The 24,516-nt window shown below is 42.7% G+C and overlaps 1 protein-coding gene across 1 annotated transcript; it reads left to right on the top strand.

The window, feature by feature from the left end:
* LOC114600976 (leukocyte elastase inhibitor-like) lies at positions 1-23,222 on the top strand. Its single transcript, XM_028737867.2, has 8 exons — positions 1-68; positions 7,536-7,726; positions 9,127-9,237; positions 10,375-10,494; positions 13,556-13,673; positions 15,986-16,128; positions 19,332-19,487; positions 21,970-23,222. Exons 2-8 carry the CDS (start codon positions 7,541-7,543, stop codon positions 22,372-22,374), a joined length of 1,239 nt encoding a protein of 412 aa, XP_028593700.2. The 5' UTR covers positions 1-68; positions 7,536-7,540; the 3' UTR covers positions 22,375-23,222.
* The last annotated feature ends 1,294 nt before the right edge of the window (positions 23,223-24,516 follow it).

Genomic DNA, 24,516 nt, shown 5'->3' with positions numbered 1-24,516 from the left:
AGAAAGCCGGAGAGAGAGGAAGAGAATACTGAGTATATACTGATCTCTTGACTCCTGAAGACAAGGAGGTAAATATATGTTTAAAATTATTGTTTAAATAACAATCTGCTCAAAGGTTGATTTCGCAAGGCATCTCGTTTACAACAGATTAGGGGTTGTAAATGAAGCCCAAATTTGTAATTTGTGGGTTTGCAAATGAAATGTCAGCTTATACCTTCAGTTCATTATACAAATACAAACTCAGGCTAATTTGTTAAAATCAAGGTGTTCACATGCCTACAGCCACTAGGCCTGATGTTAATTGGGTGAATATATAAAAACACAGCAGCCATAGGGATGGGCAGAGCAGCAGTAGAACCCCAGGGGGTGGGGAGGGAAAGTTTAACTATTTCTCCCCTGATGTGGTCCAGATGAAAAGCCCCCCCCCGCACCTCCTTTTTTTTTTATAAATATTTTTTATTGCGTTTCTTTCCATGGGTTCACAAGTTCAAAAATACAAGAGTAAAAACCAAGAAACAGATTATAAAGATATAAGAAAATAAAAAAGCATAGATATATGTCAAATCCTCTTTCCATAATTTATCACTGTCAATTGGACCTCCTCACATCTTCCAGGCCTTGCGTTCTATACAATAACAATGTCAGCAATTTGTTACCTTACTTCGCAACTTACTGTAACTTTCAATTATTATGTTTCCAAGTTCAGAGTGTTATGACCCAGTTTTTGTACCTTTAAAGTAAACATAATATATTTGTTTCACATTTGTCTCCTCTTTTTTTCCCTTTGTTATCACTTACTTTACCATTTACTTAATCAAATTGCGAAAGCATAACATTTCCTAATCGTGCACATTCTTAACATTCATACAGTTTATAATGTTTTTGCAAACAGTCTTTAATTTTTTTCCAGTCCTCCTCTATTATTTCCTCGTCCAAATCTCGGATTCTGCCAGTCATTTCAGCCAGTTCCATATAGTCCATCAGCTGCGTCTGCCATTCCTCCAGTGTGGGTAAATCTTGTGTCTTCCAGTGCTTTGCGATGAGAATTCTTGCTGCTGTAGTTGCATACATAAACAAGGTTCTATCCTTTTTTGACACCTTCCGGTCCACCATGCCCAGAAGGAAGGCCTCCGGTTTCTTAGGAAAGGTATATCTAAATACCTTTTTAAGTTCATTATAAATCATTTCCCAGAAGGCCTTCACTTCTGGGCAGGTCCACCAGAGGTGAAAGAATGTCCCTTCTGCCTCTTGACATTTCCAACATTTATTATCAGACAGGTGATATATCTTAGCTAACTTGACTGGGGTCATGTACCACCGGTATACCATTTTCATAATGTTTTGTTTCAAGGCACTACATGCCATGAACTTCATTCCGGTGTTCCATAACCTTTCCCAGTCTTCTGACATAATGTTATGTCCAACATCCTGTGCCCATTTTATCATGGCAGATTTAACTATCTCATCCTGTGTGTTCCATTTAAGCAACAAGTTATACATTCTCGAAAGTACCTTAGTCTTTGGTTCTAACAGTTCCGTCTCCAATTTCGATTTTTCCACCTGGAAACCAACTTTTTTATCCATTTTAAAAACCTCTTGAATTTGAGCATAGTGTAACCAATCTCGCACCTTACTTTTTAATTTTTCCTGGCTCTGCAACTTCCAATTATCTCCAGTTCTTTCAATTATTTCCCAATATTTTGGCCAATGGGCCTCCATATTGGGTCTTTTTCGAGCCTTGGCCTCCATCGGTGATAGCCACCTCGGGGTCTTACCTTCTAATAGGTCTTTGTATTTCATCCAGACGGCAAAAATTGCTTTTCTGACAATATGGTTTTTAAACAATTTGTGCGCTTTCACCTTGTCGTACCACAAATATGCATGCCAACCAAAGATATTGTCAAACCCTTCCAGATCCAGGACATCAGTGTTTTCCAGCAGGAACCAATCTTTCAACCAGCAGAAGGCTGCAGCTTCATAGTACAACCTCAAGTCCGGCAGGGCAAACCCCCCTCTTTCTTTCGAGTCAGTTAATATTTTAAATTTTATTCGGGGCTTTTTGCCCTGCCAGACAAACCTAGATATATCCTTCTGCCATTTTCCAAAACATTCCACTCTGTCCACGATCTGTAGGGTTTGGAACAAAAATAACATTTTCGGCAGTACATTCATCTTTATAGCTGCGATTCGGCCCGACAAGGTGAGTTTCAATCTTGACCAAATTTCCAAATCCTTTTTGATTTCCGTCCAACATTTTTCATAATTGTCTTTAAATAAATTCAAATTTTTAGAAGACAAATATACCCCTAAGTATTTCACTTTTTTAACCACACTTAATTCTGTTTCTTTCTGGTACCCATCTGTTTCTGTAGGTGTCAAATTTTTAGCCAAAACCTTAGTTTTCTGCTTGTTCAGCTTAAATCCCGCCACCCGACCAAACTCAGAAATAAGTTCTAAAACTCTTTTTGTACTAGATTCTGGCTCCTGTAATGTTAAAACTAGGTCATCTGCAAAAGCTTTCAGTTTGTATTGTTTCACTCCGACCTCTACTCCTTGTACCTGCCGGTCCTCCCTAATCATGTTCAGCAACACCTCCAGGACCGAAATAAATAAAAGAGGAGATAGAGGGCACCCCTGTCATGTCCCTTTTTCAATTTTAAATTCCTCCGTCACCACATTGTTCACTATCAGTTTAGCTTTTTGCTCTGAGTAAATTGCTTCTATTCCATTTTCAAACCCCCGTCCCACTCCCATCCCTTCCAGATTTTTCTTCATAAACATCCAGGAAATGTTGTCAAATGCTTTCTCTGCATCAATGAAAATTAACACCGCCCTTGTATTCCTCTTAATTTGCAAAAGCTCCAAAATGTCAATAATATTCCTGGTGTTATTACACATATGTCTACCAGGGAGAAAGCCTGCTTGGTCTTTATGAATTACTTCATTAAGTACCTTTTTAAGTCTGCTTGCCAAAATGTCTGCAAATATTTTGTAATCCACATTTAGGAGTGAGATGGGACGGTAGTTCTTAAGTTGAGTCTTTTCAGATTCCAGCTTAGGTATCAATGTGATGAATGCTTCTTTCCACGTTTCCGGTGCCCTCTTCCCCTCCATAATCTGGTTGCAAACCTCCATCAAAGGTTGTGTCAAGTAATCCTTCAAAGTCTTATAATATTTGGAGGTAAGTCCATCCGGGCCTGGAGATTTGCCTAGTTGCATGTTCTGGATGGCACCTTCAATTTCCTGTTGGGTTATTTTACAATTCAAGATTGATCTTTTATCCTGAGATACTTTTGATAGTCCATTAGTTTTTAAAAATTGGTCTATCTCGAACTCTTTCTGTGGCCCCTGTGCATAAAGTTCTTTAAAGTATCTGTGGAAGCACTTCCTAATTTCTTCTGGTTTCTGAACAATTCTCCCTTCAATCTCTAGATTTGTAACCGTATTTAATTTTTGTCTCTTTTTCAGCTGCCATGCTAGCAGCTTTCCACATTTATTTGCTGATTCAAACGATCTTTGCTTCATTTGCTTAATTTTCCATTCAATCTCTTGATTTATCAATTTCGAGTATTGTGCTTGATGAAATTTGATTTCTCTCAGCACCTCCTTTGACTTTGGTTTAGTTCTCAATTTTTTCTCTCCTTCACTTATTTTCTCCAAGATTTTCTCCTTTTTTCCATTCCAGAGTTTCTTCTTAATTGTATTTTGTTGTATCAGAAACCCTCTCATAACTGCTTTACTGGCATCCCAGATCGTTCTTTTTTCTACCGTAGTGTTCAAATTTATTTCAAAATAATCCTTTAACGTTTTTTGGGCCTTCTTCACAATCTCTTGATCTCTTAGTAAGGTGTCATTCATTCTCCATCTGAAGGATCCGGTTTGAGTAAGTCTCAGTTCCATTTTCAAAGCATTATGGTCGGAGCAGGTTTTTGGGCAGATTTCCACCTTTCTAGTCTTAGGTGCCAGCCCTCTAGATGTCCATATTTGGTCGATTCGTGTCCATGACAGGTGGGCCTCAGAAAAGAAATTTCCTTCTTTACCTAGGGGTTCTTTGTCCTCCATATATCAATCAGGTCCATATTGTCAGTCAATTCGAAAAAGGTTTTAGGCAGTCTGCCGTCTGTTGTTATGTTTTGATTTTGGGATTTGTCCATATTTGTTGAAACCACCCCATTCATATCACCCATCATAATGATGTTAGAATAGTCCAAATAGTCCAGCATAGTCTCATGCAGCTTCTTGAAAAATTCTGATTTCCCGTCATTTGGTGCATAAATTCCTAATATCAAAAATTTTTCTCCTTGTGTCTGAATTTCAATCGCCAATATTCTTCCTTGTTCATCCTTGAACAAAAATTTTGGTGACAAATTCTCCTTAGCATATATCACCACTCCTCTTTTCTTTACCTTGTCCGAAGAAATAAATTCTTGGCCTAGTCTTTTATTAATTAACACTTTCCTGTGGAGCCTAGTCACATGTGTTTCTTGTAAGCAAATAATGTCCAATTGTTCTTTCTTTAAAATATGAAATATCCTCCTCCTTTTTTCCGGGGAATTTCCGCCATTTATGTTCCAACTGAATAGCTGCAGAGACATCCTGTTCTAGTTTGTTGGTTCTAAAGTGGGGTGTCTTCTTTTTCCTCTGATCCCGAGGGTATGGGCGTTGGTCCGCCACCAGGCGGTGTTGCTCTAGCTGATGGTAATGGCCAAGCTGCTTCTGCTCCTTTTTGGAGATCTTCTCCGTGGTCGTGCAGGAACTTTTGCTGGTCCTCTGTTGTTCTAATTTTAACCTTCTTTTCTTTGTAAGTAAAAGATAGTCCTTGTGGAAACTCCCACCTGTAAGGAATTGCGTTGTGTCTCAACAACTTTGCTAGGTCTGAATAGGTGGATCTAAGGTCCAGTAATTGTTTCGGTATATCTCTGTAAATTTCCACCCTTTTGCCTTGTATTTCAATCGATTTTTTGAAGTGAAGGCCTAGTATCTTGTCTCTCTCTTCCCTTGATCTCAAAATTATCAAACAGTCTCTGGATCTGTCCTTCCTGACCAATCTTCCCAGTCTGAAAGCCGATACAATTTTAAAGTCAGTATCTTCCTTAATGCCCCAGAACCTGGAAAATTCTGTTGTCAGATAACCAATCAGGTCTCCTTGTTCAAGTTCTGGGATGGCCCTAAGTCTGAGATTATTCTCCCGGTTTTTCAGTTCCACCATTGACAGGTAGGCTTGTTGTTCCCCTACCTGTTTGTGCAGAGGCCTGACTTCTCCTTTAATCTCTTCAACCTCCTTCTTCACTAATTCTGCTTTTTCAATCGCTTCCCCAGCTAATTTCCGATTTTCGGCTGTGGCTCCTTGCAAATTTTCAATTGCTTGTGTATGCTGGGAGACCTGGTCAGTCAATTTCTGGATCGATGATGTAGCTTGGTCAATTTTTAATGATTGGTTGTCCACCTTTTGATTTAAAGTTGACAGTTGTTCCAAGATTTGTTTCAAAACTGCTTCAGCTCCTCCTGTTGCCATATCTTCTACTCCAGACTTCTCAGATTTTTCAGTTTCCACCTGCTGTGCTACCAACACAGCTGGGACCGATGATCTACGCCCTTGTGTCAGGGTTGTTTGTACAAGTTGAGCAGGTTTTTTTTCCTTTTCTTTTTCCTTAGCTTCCTTAGCTTTAGCCGCTCTTGTTTTCCCTGCTCCACTCATTTACACCTCTGTCAATGTTCAAGGTCAGATTGTCTATTGTCCCATGGGAAAGGCAGCTCCAGTTTAAGAACAATCCATAAAGAGAAAGTCAAAATACAAAGCAGTTCCCAGGCCTTTATAATTCCAAAGTCCTCTAGGGGGAGTGCCACCAAAATTCAAAGACAAGAAGAAGCTTTTTCCGCCATTAAAGTCCCTATTTTTTCTCAGTTTAAAAACAATAATCCCACAACAGTAAGAAAGCTCTCCCAGAGCTCTTTTAAAATTAGCAAAGTTTCCAGGAAGGTGTCTGCAACAGTAACAAGTCCAGTCTATTTGTGCTCAAAAGTATCAGTTAAAGTTAACAGTTTCCGCAGTTTCACAAATCTCTCCTGGCTGGCAGCCTGGCAATTTGGCTCTTCAAACTTTACAGCCTTTAGACAAGAGGACAACTTCAATTTAGGACTCAAATGATAAAGGTCTCTTTAAATTAAAAAGAATTCTATTCTTTCTCTTTTCAACGTTAATTCTATAAGCGCACGAAAGTCCCAACTTTGACAGTTCCCTTTTTACAGCGCTTTCCGCTTCTCAGGTTCTTTGCTCTGATCTTGCTAGCAGAGCCGGAAGACGGACTTCCTTTTACTCGTCTCCCGGTTTCAGCCAAATTTAAGAAATTTTGGGTTCGAAAATTTAAAGACCCTTACTCACGGGTATGTAGTTTGGAGTCTGATGTTTCTAAGAAGAAAGGTCGGCGCTCATCAATAACAGCCGCGCGGCTTCGCTTCCGCAGAAAGAGCGATGAACTCACAGCACCGCTCCCCCTCCTACACTCCGGAGCCCCTTACGGGGTTCCTTCCGCGTTTTCGGGGTAGCTCCTGGTGCCCGCCGAGTCCCACGGCCACGGGCTCACTCTACCTGTGGTTTTTCTTCGTGGGTCGCCGCTATGCCGCAGCGTGCGACCCTTTCCTGCGAAGCCCCTCTTCAGAGAACGAAGAGGACCGCCATTATCGTTTCGCGCCGCCTCCGCACCTCCTGAACATGATATGTAAATTGGGAAGGAAACTTGGTGCTGCAACTGATACCCCATCTAATTTACAGCACAAAACTAGCACCAAACTTTGGCATCAGTGTGGGGGAATTTAGAATTCTGGGTTCATACGTTAATGAAGCTGGCAACAATCCCTACTCTCAGGTACTAACTTTTGAAACACTGAAAACAAGCACGGATTACAAGATTTCACATGATATTTAAGTCTTGTATGTTTTGACATTGTAGTGCATAGACAGGATAAAAAGATTAAAGCCAACACACACTTTTCAAGTTGTGAACTGTCTTGCGATCTATGGGTATAGGGCAGTATATAAATTATTATTATTATTGTGGTGGTTGTTGTTATGCTTGAGGACTACTTTTGAAAAGCTGTAGCATGGCCTTTCAGCCTGTCTTATTTGTTTTAATTGCTATGCAAATGTGGTCCTAACGACATTATGTCCTGCCTGGTACCAATCCTACTTTCCTCTACAACAGCATCAAAAGTTTATGAATCTTATAGCTTTTTGCATTCTGCTTTTTGTGTTGCTGAGTAATAACTTCCAGTTGCACGTACCCTTTGAATAGAAAGTGAACAATTGAGGAATTGGCTTGGAAAGGTGTTCCTCAAGAGATCTTTTCAATATCGAAATGCTCTGGGAGGAAAAATGGTCTGTGGGGGAAAAAACTTTCCACTTGGGTGTGTGCCTTTCCAGTCATATATCTGCAGCAGAACTAAAACAGTTCCATGAAGTCAAGTTTTCCTAACTTGAGCAATCAATCATTTACCTAACTATTTATTGATTTTCTCTCCCTCCCTTCACCTGCTAGTCATCATGGATCTGCATTTCACCAAGGACCCCCTTCCTACAGCAATTATTGCTTTTGGTCTCGATCTTTACAAGAAGCTGAACAGAAGTGACACTTGCAAAAACATCTTCTTCTCTCCAATAAGTATCACATCCGCCCTGGCCATGGTACTACTTGGTGCCAGGGGAAGCAGCAAAACTCAGATGGAAGAGGTGAGCATCAACAAATACATACAGTTGCATCTCTAAGCGGCTCCTGCACTACTTCTTCTTCTTCTTCTTCTTCTTCTTCTTCTTCTTCCTCTTCCTCTTCCTCTTCCTCTTCTTCTATTATTATTATTCATTGAATTTATATACTGCCCTATACCCGGAGGAGGTCTCAGGGTGGTTCACAGAAAAGATCACTACATATATAATCAGAATAAAAACAATACTCTCCCATCAGATGTCAAGGAAATAAACAACTATCTGACTTTTAGAAGACATCTGAAGGCAGCCCTCTTTAGGGAAGTTTTTAATGTTTGAAGTTTTATTCTGTTTTTAATGTTCTGTTGAAAGCCGCCCAGAGTGGCTGGGGAAACTCAGCCAGATGGGCAGGGTAGAAATATATTATTATTATTATTATTAACAACAACAACAACCCAATAACATCCCCCCACTTACCCAGGACTTGGTTTCTCTGGAATGAAGGTCAGTGGGACTGAGGTGTCACTAGGATATATGGCTGGCTTTTTTTTACACAGCTATACAATCTGAGCATAGGATGGAGGAACTGACAGCATTAACACTCCCACAGATCTTGCTTCCCCACTAGGTTTCCAGGGAAACCCTGAGCCACAGCTTTTGCCCCAGCACAGTGTAAGACAGGGGTCAGCAAACTATTTCAGCAGGGGGTCAGTCCACTGTCCCTCAGACCCTCAGACCTTGTGGGGGGCCAGACTATATTTTGGGGGGAAAAATGAACGGATTCCTATGCCCCACAAATAACCCAGAGATGCATTTTAAATAAAAGGACACATTCTACTCATGTAAAAACACTCTGATTCCCGGACCATCCGCAGGCTGGATTTAGAAGACGATTGGGCCAGATCCGGCCCCTGGGCCTCAGTTTACCTACCCATGGTGTAAGACAACTCTCATTGCCTTAACAAAGGAACTTGTTTGACTAGTTCCAGTTACAGATAGGTAGCCGTGTTGGTCTGCCATAGTCAAAACAAAAAAAATTCCTTCCAGTAGCACCTTAAAGACCAACTAAGTTAGTTCTTGGTATGAGCTTTCGTGTGCATGCACACTTCTTCAGATTTGACTAGTGTTAGCAAAGCAGAAAATTTGTAAGAAAACGAGTGTCAAAACACTATATATTCAAAGTAGCTGTAAGAGTGATTAAAAGAAGCCATTGGTACAAACCTGTAAGCTATGTACTTCATTTTTCATATTTAATTCTTGCTTTCCTTTTAAAACAACTACCGCCACAAACCAATGCAGCTGTTTCAGCAGTAACAATATTTTTAGCAGTTGTAGTCTCTTGTTTATTTAATCAAGGTAAGTGGGATTTTTTTGCCCCCTTCTTATCCTGGATGCTTTGCATTGCTTACAACTTGTTTCTGCTATAGGTGTTACACTTCAACAGGACTCTGGGAAGCGCAAGACCAGCTGCTTCTGAGGGGAAAATGGGTCTTCTTGTGTCAGAACCCGAGGGAGATACTGCAGCTCAGTTTTTGGTGGTATGTCCAGAACTATTCTTAAAGCCATAGGACTAAGTGGCGGGTTATTTTTTGGGTACCATCAAGACCTGTAGCCAGAAATGTGGCAAGGAAGCCAGGTCAAGCGACCCTCTACACCAATTGCACTGAGTTGGCGGTGGGTAGATATACCATCAACACACTGGTAGAATGGCCACATCCACACAGCCTGGAAAGCAAGCAACACAGGAAAACAGGAGATGACATAAAAATGGCAGGCAGGCCTACAACATCCCTGGGAAATGGACCAATCAGGAAGAGTGCCAACAATCGTTCCCATAAGCCGCATGTCGCCCACTTTTGGAGGGAGTCAATTACAGTCGTACCTTGGACTTCCAAAATGTTTGGAAACCAAAGCACAGCTTCTGATTGGCTGCAGGAAGCTCCTGCAGCCAATCAGAAGCTGTGGAAGCTGCACCAGACGTTCGGCTTCCGAAAATCGTTTGAAAACTGGAACACTCACTTCCGGGTTTTGATCCTTCAGGAGCCGATTTGTTTGGGAGCCAAGGGAGTCAAGGTACGACTGTAATTCACAATGACACCCTCCCCAACACAAATCCCTTGAACCACACATGCGATTTTGCTATGGCTTCCCCAGTCCATCAGCCCCAGTGGCACTGCCAGTAGTGAAGTGGAACCCTTGAGCATCCTTCTGAACAGATTCCCTTATGTTCCTTTCAAGCACTGTTTTGGAGCACAACACACAACAGAATGGGGGGACAGCATATACAGCAAAGCACCCACATCGCTCCCTAGGCAGGAAGTCTTTAGAGTGTAAGCATATACAGCAATCCTGCGACAAGTGTTGAAGATCCACTGGGGGAGAAAGAGGCCCTTTGGCCAAGCATCCAAATGGAGGGGCTGATACATGCAACAAGGGGAGCCATACACTGACTGCAGCAACCTCCAGTGGCTCACTGAACATGGGCAATCCCAATTTTAGAAGCTTCGGGGTACCTGATTGGTAAATTGTTGTTGATGATTGGCCTCTGTCATTTTCCATTGCAAGCCCTTAAAGATAATAGATAGCAATTAGCTCTTGCTGCCAAACATTTCTGCATCCATTAATCTACTTGTTTCTCCCCCCATTTGAAATCATCTTCTTAATACTATGACTAGGAAGAAGGAATCTTTCCAGAGATCAAGAAACTTCTGTTTCAGCTGAATAATCTCAGTAACGACTATGAGCTGAACGTGGCCAACAATCTGTTCATGCAGAAGGGATATGAATTTCTCAAGGTAAGTGATCTCTCACTGTGGAAGGAAAGCCGTAGCTCAGTTGCAGAGCTGTCCACATGCATGCAAAAGGTCTCTTGTACCCGTCAACAGTCCCGATTTGAGCAGGACATCCCAGAATTATAATAATGAGAATACAGTGGTACCTCGGGTTACATACGCTTCAGGTTACAGACTCCGCTAACCCAGAAATATTACCTCGGGTTAAGAACTTTGCTCAGGATAAGAACAGAAATCGTGCTTCGGCGGTGCAGCAACAGCAGGAGGCCCTATTAGCTAAAGTGGTGCTTCAGGTTAAGAACAGTTTCAGGTTAAGAACGGACCTCCAGAATGAATTAAGTACTTAATCCGAGGTACCACTGTAATAATAAAATATTATTTATACTCTGCCCATCTGTCTGGGTTTCCCAAGCCACTCTGGGTGGCTCCCAACAGAATATTAAAAAACATGATAAAATATCAAACGTTAAAAACTTCCCTAAACAGGGCTGCCTTCAGATGTCTTCTAAAAGTCGGGTAGTTGTTTATTTCCTTGACGTCTGATGGGAGGGCATTCCACATGGCAGACTCCACTACTGAGAAGGCCCTCTGCCTGTTTCCCTGTAGTTTCTCTTCTCGCAGTGAGGGAACCACCAGAAGGCCCTTGGAGCTGGACCTCAATGTCTGGGCTGAATAGTGGGGGTGGAGATATATACCCCCACTGGGCTAAGGTCATCCTGGTTTCTGATTGGATCCCAGAGTGTGCATAAATGGGAAATTGTGGCTTAGTAAAAAAAGAAAATGAAAGTGGACATTTTCACCGTCCTCTTGTACATGAAGGAGGAGGAGGAGGAGGAGAGGGGAGTTGTTGCCAATAATTTTAAATGGTTTAAATGATAGTCTTCTGAACCCAGGGTACATTCATCATTAAATCAAGGGTGGGAAACCTGTAGCCTTCCAAATGTTGTTGGATTCCAGCTTCCTTCATCCCTAACAACTGTCCATACCAGTTGACGGTGATGGGAGTTGAGAGTCAAGCATCATACAGAAAGCCACTGACAACATCCTGACAGGTGTATAACTAGAAATACCTTGACTATATTTTAAGGGTTGGCTAAATTTTCTGTGCACTTTAAAAGGCCGACTTTCGGACTTCCGGGTTGGCGCCATCGCCGAATGGCGGACTCCCTCCGAGCTCCGGAGGGAGTCTGCTCGGCAGGGCTGGGTCCTACCGCGCCGGTGACGCGGGGACCCCCAAAAACCACGGGCACGGAGACCGTGGACATGGGTGACTCGGCTGGCACCGTTAGCGCCCTCCCGACTCGTGAAGAAGCCTTTTTAAAGGCTTCGGATCGGGTGCCGGGGAGCGGCGTGGTGCTTTGAGTCCTCTGCTTCCCCTGCCGAGCGAAGCCGCATGCCATCCGGCGGAGAGCGCTGGCTTCTTCCATTGAAAATTTGGACTTTTAACAACAACCCGTGAGTAATTTGGAAACCGGGTTTAAAAGGAGAAAAAAAGGAATTTTTTTTCGGATTTGGCACGAGTGGGGGGGATCCAAAAAGGAAGTCAGTCCCCCCTCCCTATTGTAAACATTTTAAAACAAGGACTGAGTAACCAAGGTCTAGAGAGAAGTGTATTTTGGACAAAAATCAAGAATTTCACGATGGGAGACTACAAGAATTGTGCTGGAGGAGAAGAGTGGAGTGAAAGGGAAACGTAACCCCCCCCCTGGAAACCGGGGCGACCTGCGAGAGAGCCTGGGGAAAAGAGACGTAGACTTTGACAGCTGTTAAAGTGGCTGTCAAAGTCGGAAAGTGTAAAGAGGACTTTGCTATGAGGACTTTGCTAGTTAATTTCGTTACAATTTGTTATGATTTGGATACAAAATGTTGAAAAATGGAACAACAACCGGACTTTTGGATAAGAGGAAACAAAGTTACTACAATCTCCCTAGAGGGGTTTCGGGACATTACAAGAACGGCCAAAAGCGGAAAAACACTCTGGGAACTGTACAGGACTTGTTATCTTCTGGGAAAGCTGCAAAACTGAAACAGTATTTTGTCTACAGGGGTGTTTACATTAAAGGAGACAATAGAATTTTCTATTGAAGAAAGGAAGGGACTGGACGTAAGTTTTTGTTCCTGAATAACAATAACCCCTGTAGAGGTACCAAATTTCTGAATTAGAACGTTTTAGCAGCGGAACAGGACAAGAAACTTGACAACAACATGGAACAGAACAATGGGGGGAACCCCTTGGGGTCGTTTTTGGATTGGATGTATGAAGTTAAACATTATAAAAATAATATTAAAAAAAAAAAGAAACTGGCAAGGTGGAACTGATTTGAGTATGGATCTAAGACTTCCAGGCAGACAACAGACAGACAGACTGATGGACATGGGGAATTCAAACCGGGGAAGGGGGGGGGGGAGAATTAGAATCCAAAGGCTGTGTAACTATTTCTTTGAAATTTTTTTTTATATTTTGTTGGGGTGTTTTTATTAAAAGAAAAAGGGAATTCGTGGAATGAAATTGGGGTGGACCTTGGGGAGAGAATTTTTGGATTTGTATTTTTTTTTTTTAAGGTAATGATGATGATTGTATAATTTAAATTTGAATATGGGGTTAAACAAATTAAGTTGTAAATTGGGAGTGAGAGCTTGTAGAACCAACATTATGAAAGGGGAATACAGTAGGGAGGGGGAGGGGGGAGTCCCAGAAAGTGGGTAATGAAAGTAAGATTTCAAATGTATTTCATTTTTGTTTTATTTTTATTTTTTTTGTATTTTGGAAATTTTAATAAATATGATTTTTATTTTTTTTTAAAAAAAGGCCGACTTTGCATGAGTGCTGAGTGTTTATCTGCCTCTCACCTTTGTGGCCAAATGCCCCAGAAGAGGAGGCTGCAGTCCACACTGCATATCAAGTGTTGCTCTGGTGGGGTGGAGGGTTCCCTTTCTGTGAGAAGGTCTCATAGATTACCCAGCAAGGCACTAGGTAAGATCAGTACCTGTATACCGTCATCAACAAAAATGGCTTGCCTGGGGAATTCACAATATTTCTCTTTCGTTTTTAAAAACTCCACAGCAATATCTCACACGCACGAAGGAAATCTTTGGAGCTACGCTGCAAACGGTCGACTTTCAAAATGCTACCGAAAAAGCAAGGCAGGAGATTAACCTTGAAGTTGCCAGGCAGACAAAGGGTAAGGAAGCTGAAGGTTACTTCCCGACGACGTGTTTATTGAGCATTCCTCTTGAGCATCCATTCTGATTTGTTTGTGGGGATGTTAGACCTTGTTACACCATCAAGTATTATTCCACACTTCCCAATGAATTTACCCATCACCCCACTCAGGAATAGTAACAGCCTGGAAGCACTCAGTGTTGCAGGAATCATTGATTTGTAGCACAAAACCAAGATCACCACCTTATTTTTCCTGCAGTGTGTTGTTTAGTCGCTTAGTCGTGTCCGACTCTTCGTGACCCCATGGACCAGAGGACGCCAGGCCCTCCTGTCTTCCACTGCCTCCTGCAGTTTGGTCAAACTCATGTTGGTAGCTTTGAGAACACTGTCCAACCATCTTGTCCTCTGTCGTCCCCTTCTCCTTGTGCCCTCAATCTTTCCCAACATCAGGGTCTTTTCCAGGGAGTCTTCTCTTCTCATGAGGTGGCCAAAGTATTGGAGCCTCAGCTTCAGGATCTGTCCTTCCAGTGAGCACTCAGGGCTGATTTCCTTAAGAATGGATGCGGTTGATCTTCTTGCAGTCCATGGGACTCTCAAGAGTCTCCTCCAGAACCATAATTCAAAAGCATTAATTCTTTGGCGATCAGCCTTCTTTATGGTCCGTTTCTTGCAGTACCCCTTTATTATTATTATTTCTCCTCCTCCTCCTTCTCCTCCTCCTCCTTCTCCTCCTCCTCCTCCTCCTCCTCCCCCTCCTCCTCCTTCTCTCCTTCTTCTTCTATTTTGACAAAGTAATAACCATAAATATATAAGAATAAAAATGTACACCCCACCACTGAGACCATTCCACTGAGACCATTCCATTGTAACTATCCAACCTCCCAAAATTTCAAAACTTCTTGTGATGGTTTGACCCCTTTTCATTTTAACAGTACAAATTCTACAAACACCTTCCATATCTCCTTGAAATAATTTCTCCTGCATATTCCCTGTTAATTTATCATTAATAGCTATATCCTACATTTCTTTATACCACTCTTCCGTTTTATATTCTGCTTCCCCCTTCCACTTCCTATCTATCATAATTCTTGCAGCTGTCAATACATTTGGTTTTACACAACCCCAATTTTCAATACTGTTTGCACCTGCAAAGATTTTGGGGTAGCCATACTGGGTGGTGTTCAACGCTAGTCCTTCCCCTAAGGCAGTGTTTCTCAACCTGTGGGTCCCCAGATGTTGCTGGACTACAACTCCCATCATTCCTAGCCAGCATGACCAGTGGTCAGGGATGATGGGAGTTGTAGTCCAGCAACATCTGGGGACCCACAGGTTGAGAACCGCTGCCCTAAGGGAAGGGCCACTGAAGTTGTTAAATACTACTAAACTTAGGGTGGAATTCAGTCTCATGCTATTACAAATCTCTTTCTGCACCAATATGTCTTTTTGCTGTTTGTCATTCCCTTGCATGATATTCTGGGGATTCTACAGGGCTTTCCCGGGTAAGGGTGAGGGAAAGCCCCATAGCACTTTAAGTAGAAGCCCTTGTGCCGACAGGGTTCATTAAGTGAATCCCACCTTTCAGTTCATTCATCTCAATGTGTAATCCACTACTAATGTATTATTACTGCATCAATGACATATTGCAGAATTCACTTGCAATGTCCCGCTGCCCCAACCTAGGTAAAGGTAAAGGGACCCCTGACCATTAGGTCCAGTCGTGGCCAACTCTGGGGTTGCGGCGCCCATCTCGCTTTATTGGCCGAGGGAGCCGGCGTACAGCTTTCGGGTCATGTGGCCAGCATGACGAAGCCGCTTCTGGCGAACCAGAGCAGCGCATGGAAATGCTGTTTACCTTACCGCCGGAGCGGTACCTATTTATCTACTTGCACTGTGTGCTTTCAAACTGCTAGGTTGTCAGGAGCAGCGACTGCCCCGTCGTGGGGATTCGAACCACCAACCTTCTGATCGGCAAGTCCTAGGCTCTGTGGTTTAACCCACAGCGCCACCCGCTTCCAACCTAGAGGAGCTCATAATGAGAGTTGCCACTGTTATTGGAGCTTTATGCTGCTGTGCTAATCATTCGGTTCTTATTGACAGTTGTATTTATTTTTATATGCTGGACACTGCCCCGGGATAACCTCAATGTGATGGAGAGTAGTCTATAAATAAATAAAAATAAAACAGTAATTGAGAGTTTGGGGGAAGTGTGATAAGCACAATTCCTCGGTTCTGTGAATAAAAAAAAATTCAGTCGCTTTTACTATGTATGGAAGGTGGTGAGGTTATACTTTAAAAAAAAATCCACATTAATTCAAATTTCTTTTCTCTAAGGAAACATCAATGACCTTTTCCCTCCGGGAACTATTCAGTCAGACACTATGTTGGTGCTGGCAAATGCCGTCTACTTTAAAGCAACTTGGGAACACCAGTTTGACCCAAAGCTTACGACAGAACGAGCATTTAAGCTGAATGAGGTATCGTGGCACAACTGAATCTTATCGTTTTAGAATCGTGTGACTGTTCAATGCTGATTCAAGTATGTTACAAAATGGCGGCCCAATGGCACTCTACCAGCCTTCTCAGCTGAGTAGTAGAACAGGTCAAGGACTTGGCTGGCTGGTTGGCTCTAGCCATGGATCCTGCACTTCCTTTGGCAAGAGGCCATAACTCATGCAAAAGGTCCAAGCTTCAGTCCTCAACATTTCCATGTGTGTCTAGGAAAGAAGCTCTGGAGAATGCCTGCGAGTCTGTGTAGATGCTGCTGAGCTAGATATATATGTCAGTTAGCATTTCTTAGTGCAGAAAGTATTGATCTGATGTATAGAGATCTTTCCTATTCTAATTAATTCAAGAGGGTTCTGGAAGCTTATCTGTGTGAAAGAAACAAGCAGAAGGTTCTTGATGTTTGGGTTATTCCTTCAGAGAAGCTGAGTACAGCTGGTTTAAAATGGTTCTGTTATCTCTTCTTATTATAAAAAGGTAAAGGTACCCCTGCCCGTACGGGCTAGTCTTGACAGACTCTAGGGTTGTGCGCCCATCTCACTCAAGAGGCCGGGGGCCAGCGCTGTCCAGAGACACTTCCGGGTCACGTGGCCAGCGTGACAAAGCTGCATCTGGCGAGCCAGAGCCGCACACGGAAACGCCGTTTACCTTCCCGCTAGTAAGCGGTCCCTATTTATCTACTTGCACCCGGAGGTGCTTTCGAACTGCTAGGTTGGCAGGCGCTGGGACCGAGCAACGGGAGCGCACCCCGCCGCGGGGATTCGAACCACCGACCTTTCGATCGGCAAGCCCTAGGCGCTGAGGCTTTTACCCACAGCACCACCCGCGTCCCTTCTTCTTATTATAAGCTATTGTAAATTCAAGTGTGGCCCTAAGCTATAGTTTATTTAGCTTATACATAAATCCAGCACTGGAGGGAGTACTAAATAATTAGCAGCCCAGGTGGGCAGTGTGAAGTGGCACATCCTCTTCTATCAGCTCACAGCTTTATTCTGCTATATGTGTAAAGGTAAAGGTAAAGGGACCCCTGACCATTAGGTGCAGTCGTGGCCGACTCTGGGGTTGCGGCGCTCATCTCGCTTTATTGGCCGAGGGAGCCGGCATGCAGCTTCCGGGTCATGTGGCCAGGATGACTAAGCCGCTTCTGGCGAACCAGAGCAGCGCATGGAAACGCCGTTTACCTTCCCGCCGGAGCGGTACCTATTTATCTACTTGCACTTTGACGTGCTTTCGAACTGCTAGGTTGGCAGGAGCAGGGACCGAGCAACGGGAGCTCACCCCATCGTGGGGATTCGAACCGCCGACCTTCTGATCGGGAAGTCCTAGGCTCTGTGGTTTAACCCACAGCGCCACCTGCTATATGTGTAGCTTAAGCTAAAGTCTGTATAATGCAAATGATTTTACTCCAAGGGTTCACAAGAGGGCGCTCCTCTATTACTAAATAATCTCTACAACGACAGAGAGGACGATTACATGTGGAGATTTTTTTTAAAAAAATATTTGAAATAATTTTTATTTGATTTTACAAATAAAAAGAAATAACAATCCAAATACATATCCATATATAGAGAAGACTTGAGATTTCCCCCCATTCTATCTATGGGTCCTATTGTCAACATTTAGAACTGCCATATTATTCCATATTCCATATTTTATATCTATCCATCTTTTCCATAGTGTTTGCTACATTACAAGTGAGGTTAAAATCCTGCTAATGTTTTCATCTGCTTGCAGTGGTCTCTTAAATAAATTATGAATTTCCCCCATTTTTTTTTTTAAAAAGTTTTTGCCTTCTTGGTTCCTGAGCTTTCCAGTCAGTTTTGCCATTTCGGCGTAGTCCATCAGCTTAGCTCATGTGGAGATGTTTTTAGATGTGCAATTCGTCATTATATTATGTATTTTCGCGTTTTTATATTGTAAACTGCCCTATGATCCTCAGGCGAAGGGTAGCATATACATTTAATAAATAGGTTAAACAAATAAGTATGCTCCATGCCCAGGACCGCCATTCCACTACCAGGCTGTGTGTTGCTACAGGAATATATTGCAAAAGTGATTTAAAATTTAAGGACACGTAGTAGAATGTTTAATACCTCAATGCATTTTGCTGTACTTATTGCAGAAAATTTATATATCCAACACTTTCAGACTCAGAACCTGCTTTTAATGCAAAAATGCATTTGGGGATCCTTTTTTATTTTTACCATATATTTTTTACCATATATTTTTTTATGGGGTCTTGACCCACTAGCTGAAGATTTATATGCTTCCCCTGACTTACTGGGACTTTGACTCTTTGTTTTTAATTTTTTGTTTTGTACAGTGCCCAGTTTTATTTATGATACACAGTCACATTTTTATCTTGTTTTCAGGAAATTTTATACACAGTTGTTGTATTTAAATGTTTTCAACTAAACCATTTAGATATTTTTTATTATATTAAGTGCTATGTTTTTAAAGAAATACATGGAACACCTGCAAGTTACTGCAGAACATTCAGCAATATTTACTACAAATGCTACAAAAATGGTCAGAAGGCATTCCTAAAAATGTCACCGGGGTGGGGGTGGGGAAAGGCAGTGTTTTCACCAAGGAAAGGTAGCAGAAAATAAGGGCATCTCTGGTGGACAGAAAAATGGAGCATACATTCAATTCACTTCAAATATTCAAAGCACATCACATACGTTAGCTCAGTAACACAACAGCAACTCTGGATGCAGCAATATTTGGAAAAAAAAACCCCCCACTTTGAATGCAGTATAAATATTTAACACCAGATGGCACCAGAAAGCAAAGAATTTTTATATGTGATTTTTACATCTTTTTTCCCTTTTGTTATAACAATTTAATTTCTGACTTACTTATAGCATTTTTTTCCTGTGTGTTGATCCACCCTCTGTGAAGCAGACAAGCATAGTAGCCTCACCTAGCAAATTTGTGGCTGAACTGAGATTTTAATCATATATTTCCTCACAGCTCCCATTCTTAGCCAGTCCTGTCCCCTGCCAGCTACGACCGTCTGAAGAATTGGCTTGTACAACACTATCAAACAGTTGTTCAGCATTTGTGCATTCGGCTGACCAAAGAAGTGAAGTCTTCTTGCCATATTTATTGACAACCAGAGTGTGTGTGTTTCTGCTAAACCTATGTCTTTCTCTATTGCCTTTCGAAACAGAATGAAAGTAAACGTGTACAGATGATGCACCAGAAAGGTCGATTTAAGCTGGGATACACGACGGAGAGGGATGCACAGATCCTTTGCCTCCCATACCACGGCAAAGTGTTGTCCATGATCATTATATTGCCAGACGGCACCAGCAATTTGAAACAGGTAAGTCACAAATAAGTCACCATGTTTGAAACATAAATCAGAGTTGCAGAATGGTTTTGACATACATATCTTAATTTATCTGAACCTTGTTCATGCCTCCCTTTTCCTCTTTCTGTCCTTGCACACCATGATTGGACTTCCTAGTTTAGAAGAAGAGTTTGGATTTGATATCCCGCTTTATCACTACCCGAAGGAGTCTCACAGGGGCTAACAATCTCCTTTCCCTTCCTCCACCACAACAAACACTCTGTGAGGTGAGTGGGGCTGAGAGACTCCAGAGAAGTGGGACTAGCCCAAGGTCACCCAGCAGCTGCATGTGGAGGAGCGGGGAATCGAACCCGGTTCCCCAGATTATGAGACTACCGCTCTTAACCACTACACCACACTGGCTCTCTAATTAACCTTTGTTTTCCATTAAGGCCAAACTCAGGAGATTATGTTTACTGGGACTGGGGCAAGGAAGGATCACTGTGAGGATCAACCCAAGCAAGAATCTGGATCACCTTAAAATGAGTCTCAATGTGTTCTGCAAGTGTAGGGCACCTCTCATTTTCAAGCCCCGCTCTTTCAAAAAATTCCTACATTTTTAAAAAACAAACTCAACTGTTTTGAGCTACCTTGGTATGATTTGCCACCATAACTTCCAGTGAATCATGTTTCGTTTTGTAAATAATTTTACAATTTTTACTAAAATCCAATATAAACCACATTATATCAATCTCAAATTACAATTCAGATTCAAATATATATCAATTATAAAGCTAATTATAAATTTTGTGTGGCCTCCCACGTGCTAGATTTCAAGGTGAGATCATTTTATTTTGTCCTGCTTCTGAAGTCTTAATTAGTCCTATTACATTCAGTCTTGATCCCTTATCAGCAGCTACAGAGTTGCTTTTTTTACTTCCAATCATATTGGCGCATTTAATAAATTTCATTTTTCTGCAAGAGGAGTTCTGTATCCCATATATTTCCTGTGTGTGATGTTCAGTGCCGGATTTACGTATAAGCTAAACAAGCTATAGCTTAGGGCCCCACTCTCTTGGGGGCCCCCAAAAAAATTGAAAGAAAGAAAACTGGATGTAAATTTCCAAAATATAAGATAAAAAACAAATAAAATAGAACCTACACAGAGCAACAGTGTTTTGTGTTGTGTAGGCTCCTATGATGTAATGATGATCCTATGATGATATGATGTAGCTAGCCTGCTCCCTCAAATATCACTGGTTTGCTCATTTCTATATATAGGGTAGGGACGTGGGTGGCGCTGTGGGTAAAAGCCTCAGCGCCTAGGGCTTGCCGATCGAAAGGTCGGCGGTTCGAATCCCCGCGGCAGGGTGCGCTCCCGTTGTTCGGTCCCAGCGCCTGCCAACCTAGCAGTTCGAAAGCACCCCCGGGTACAAGTAGATAAATAGGGACCGCTTACTAGCGGGAAGGTAAACGGCGTTCTGTGTGCTGCGCTGGCTCGCCAGATGCAGCTTGTCACGCTGGCCACGTGACCCGGAAGTGTCTCCGGACAGCGCTGGCCCCCGGCCTCTTGAGTGAGATGGGCGCACAACCCTAGAGTCTGTCAAGACTGGCCCGTACGGGCAGGGGTACCTTTATAGGGTGCCTACATTCTGCATGGACTGGTTGCATGGCAACATGTGCAAATGGCTTTAGATACCTATTGGGTCCATATATATTCAAATTACCATATATATTCAACACAAAAAACAGCAGGAATTTGTTCATTACAAAGGACAGCTGGACATATAAAGGGCCTCATTACCTTCAGTAGCTTAAAAGGTAAAGGGACCTGTTATGTACTGAAGTTCTCACCCTGGGCCAGCAGGGGGATACTGTAGATAGTTATGCATATGAAGGATCGAAAGTGACGTTCAGTGATTGGATAGTTTTAGAAAGTTGTTACAGTAACAAGGTACTGGAGCTCTATATAAGCAGGCTGACTGAGCCCTTCAGTTCAGTTCAGTTCTGGCCTCAGAATAAAGAAGAGCTGTTTGAAGAATCGCTGTGTCGTCTGATATGTTCGCCCACAACTTAACAGGACCCCTGGCCGTTAGGTCCAGTCGTGACCGACTCTGGGGTTACGGTGCTCATCTCGCTTTATTGGCCGAGGGAGCCGGTGTACAGCTTCCGGGTCATGTGGCCAGCATGACTAAGCCGCTTCTGGGGAACCAGAGCAGCGCACGGAAACGCCGTTTACCTTCTCGCCAGAGTGGTACCTATTTATCTACTTGCACTTTGAGGTGCTTTCGAACTGCTAGGTTGGCAGGAACAGGGACCGAGCAACAGTAGCTCACCCCGTCACAGGGATTCGAACCGTTGACCCTCTGATCGGCAAGCCCTAGGCTCAGTGATTTAACCCACAGCACCACCCACGTCCCTTCAGTTGCTTAGGGCCTCATTAAAACTAAATCCGGCCCTGGCGATGTTTATTTTAGCCATGTTGTTTCTTTCTTCTTCTTTTTTTGCCATACAGGTTGAAAACACCATGACCAGTGAGAATTTAGCACGCTGGACTGCCTCAGAAAACTTGACAGAGGAGAATGTCGAGGTGTATCTCCCCCAGTTCAAGCTTGAAGAGTCCTTCGACCTCAACTCGCCTTTGCAAGCCCTGGGGATGATTGATGTGTTTGACAGATCCAGAGCTGACCTTTCTGGGATGGCTGCCTCCAATCAACTATACTTATCCAAAGTGCTTCACAAAGCCTTTGTGGACGTTGACGAAGTGGGGACAAAAGCAGCCGCTGCCACAGGCGCTGTGGTCTCCAACAGATCCTTGCCATCCTATAAACTATTTGAGGCTAATCACCCGTTCCTCTTCTGCATCCGGCACAATCCTAGCGATGCCATCCTTTTTCTTGGCAAACTCTGCTCCCCTTAAAGCACAAGTCAGATTCCTTCTTTCAGCATATTGAAAAGGGCTGAAAACAAAGTGCCTTGTCCAATGTAATATTAAGGTCTGTTTTTTATTTCTTTTGCAATAGGGGACCACTTACACCAGGGATGGGAAACTTTCGGCCTGGGAGTTGCATGTGACTCTTGATGCCTCTCTATTTTATTTTATTTTATTTTTGATAATATTTTATTTTTATTAGTTTTGAATTACAATGCAATAATAGCCTCACTTCCTGCCAACCTAGCAGTTCGAAATCACACAGTGCAAGTAGATAAATAGGTACCGCTCCGGCGGGAAGGTAAACGGCATTTCCATGCACTGCTCTGGTTCGCCAGAAGCGGCTTAGTCATGCTGGCCACATGACCCGGAAGCTGTACGCCGGCTCCCTTGGCCAATAAAGCGAGATGAGCACCACAACCCCAGAGTCGGTCACGACTGGACCTAACAGTCAGGGGTCCCTTTACCTTTAATAGCCTCATTATAACAATACCAATTTATAAAACAATTATAAATACCAATTGTTCAAATACCAAATTGCATAATTTAGATAAAGTGGCCCCCTGTGTGCTGGATTTGATAGTTTGATTCTTTCCTTTATTTCTGCATTCCAAAATCTTATTAATTTCAGAATATCAGAATAAATGTAGTTTAACAGTGAATTTTAGATACAATGGAAAGATAAAAGATTTGGATTATGATAAAAGATGCAGGAGGAAATGATTAACAGTAGGACCCACAATGGGGAAAAGGGAAGGTCAAGAGATTTATTGGACTCTTGTTTTTATGTTGTATGTTGGATATGTGGCTGTAAATTTTACATCTGAAAAACCAAATAAAATAATTTCAAAAATAAAATAAAAATCTTACTAATTTCCATTACATTCCGGTCTTAATAATAATCCCTTATACAACAACTGCAATATTAATAACTTCTATTCATGTTGACACATTAAATGATTTACAAAACTACAAGTGAGGAACTCAAACTACAGTGGTACCTCAGGTTACATACGCTTCAGGTTACAGACTCCGCTAACCCAGAAATAGTGCTTCAGGTTAAGAACTTTGCTTCAGGATGAGAACAGAAATCGGGCTCCGGCGGCGTGGCAGCAGCAGGAGGCCCCATTAGCTAAAGTGGTGCTTCTGGTTAAGAACAGTTTCAGGTTAAGTACGGACCTCCAGAACGAATTAAGTACTTAACCTGAGGTACCACTGTATATCCTTGTTCTTCCTGTGTGTGGCAATTATTCTGTCTGTGGTGTTTCTTCCTGTCCTTGTAAGATACGTCTTCCTTTCCCCTGGTTGTTGTTGTTGTCCATCATGCCTTGGGCAGATGGATGCCTCCCTAAATAAACATTTGTCACTCCACCCGCCTTTCCGCCTGGCTCCAACCACCACCGTCAAGTGGGCCCCTGAAAGTTTCCTAGCAAGGGACACAGCCCTGAAAAATGCTCCCCACACCTGTCTTCTCCCAAGGTTGATGTCGGCCGCCATGTTTTCAGCTTAGTGCAAAGGCTCCCAACAGATGAAACATGTACAAATGGTTTTGCTATTTTTCTTCTCTTCTTTCTTTATGCTTCCACCTCCCCTTCTTTTTATTCAATGCACCCCTCCCATTGCACCCGAGGCTACAGTCCCCCTGGACCGTTCCAACACCCCCAAAGGGGCGGTATCACACACTTTTGGGAAACATTGAGCTACTATTTTACCAGCACTAACCATGTCAAGAGATTTCTCTGCCGTAATGGAAAGCAGCAGCAGAGCAAGTTAGGAAGCAGGGTGGGGAGAGGCGCAAGATGCTACATTAAAACTGAAAGACAACACATTCAGTAGTAAAAGCGGCTAGGAGAGGGTCTTGCTCATCTGTCTCACATCCAGCAGGTCCTAGATTGGTTCAGTCCAAGTAGGGCTGGGAAGGTCTTCTGTCTGAAACCCTGGGGAGGCGCTTCCACTCAGAGTAGACAATACTGAGGTAGATACACCAATAAGAAGGCAGCTTCTTATGCTCTTAATACTGGAAAAATAAAGGGAAGGTAGGAGCACTCAGAAGGTCGGCGGTTCGAATCCCCGTGATGGGGTGAGCTCCCATTGCTGGGTCCCAGCTCCTGCTAACCTAGCAGTTCGAAA

Source organism: Podarcis muralis, chromosome 8 (genome assembly GCF_964188315.1).
Source record: "Podarcis muralis chromosome 8, rPodMur119.hap1.1, whole genome shotgun sequence".
Lineage (NCBI taxonomy): Eukaryota > Metazoa > Chordata > Lepidosauria > Squamata > Lacertidae > Podarcis > Podarcis muralis.
The sequence above is the reverse complement of the archived record's forward strand: the minus strand, read 5'-3'. Positions and strand labels throughout refer to the sequence as shown.

Coding starts and splice junctions, on each gene's coding strand:
- LOC114600976 (XM_028737867.2), top strand. CDS start 7,541: ATGGATCTGCATTTCACCAAGGACCCCCTTCCTACAGCAATTATTGCT. Junction 7,727..9,126: donor GCAAAACTCAGATGGAAGAG/GTGAGCATCAAC, acceptor TTTCTGCTATAG/GTGTTACACTTCAACAGGAC. Junction 16,129..19,331: donor GAGCATTTAAGCTGAATGAG/GTATCGTGGCAC, acceptor CTTTCGAAACAG/AATGAAAGTAAACGTGTACA.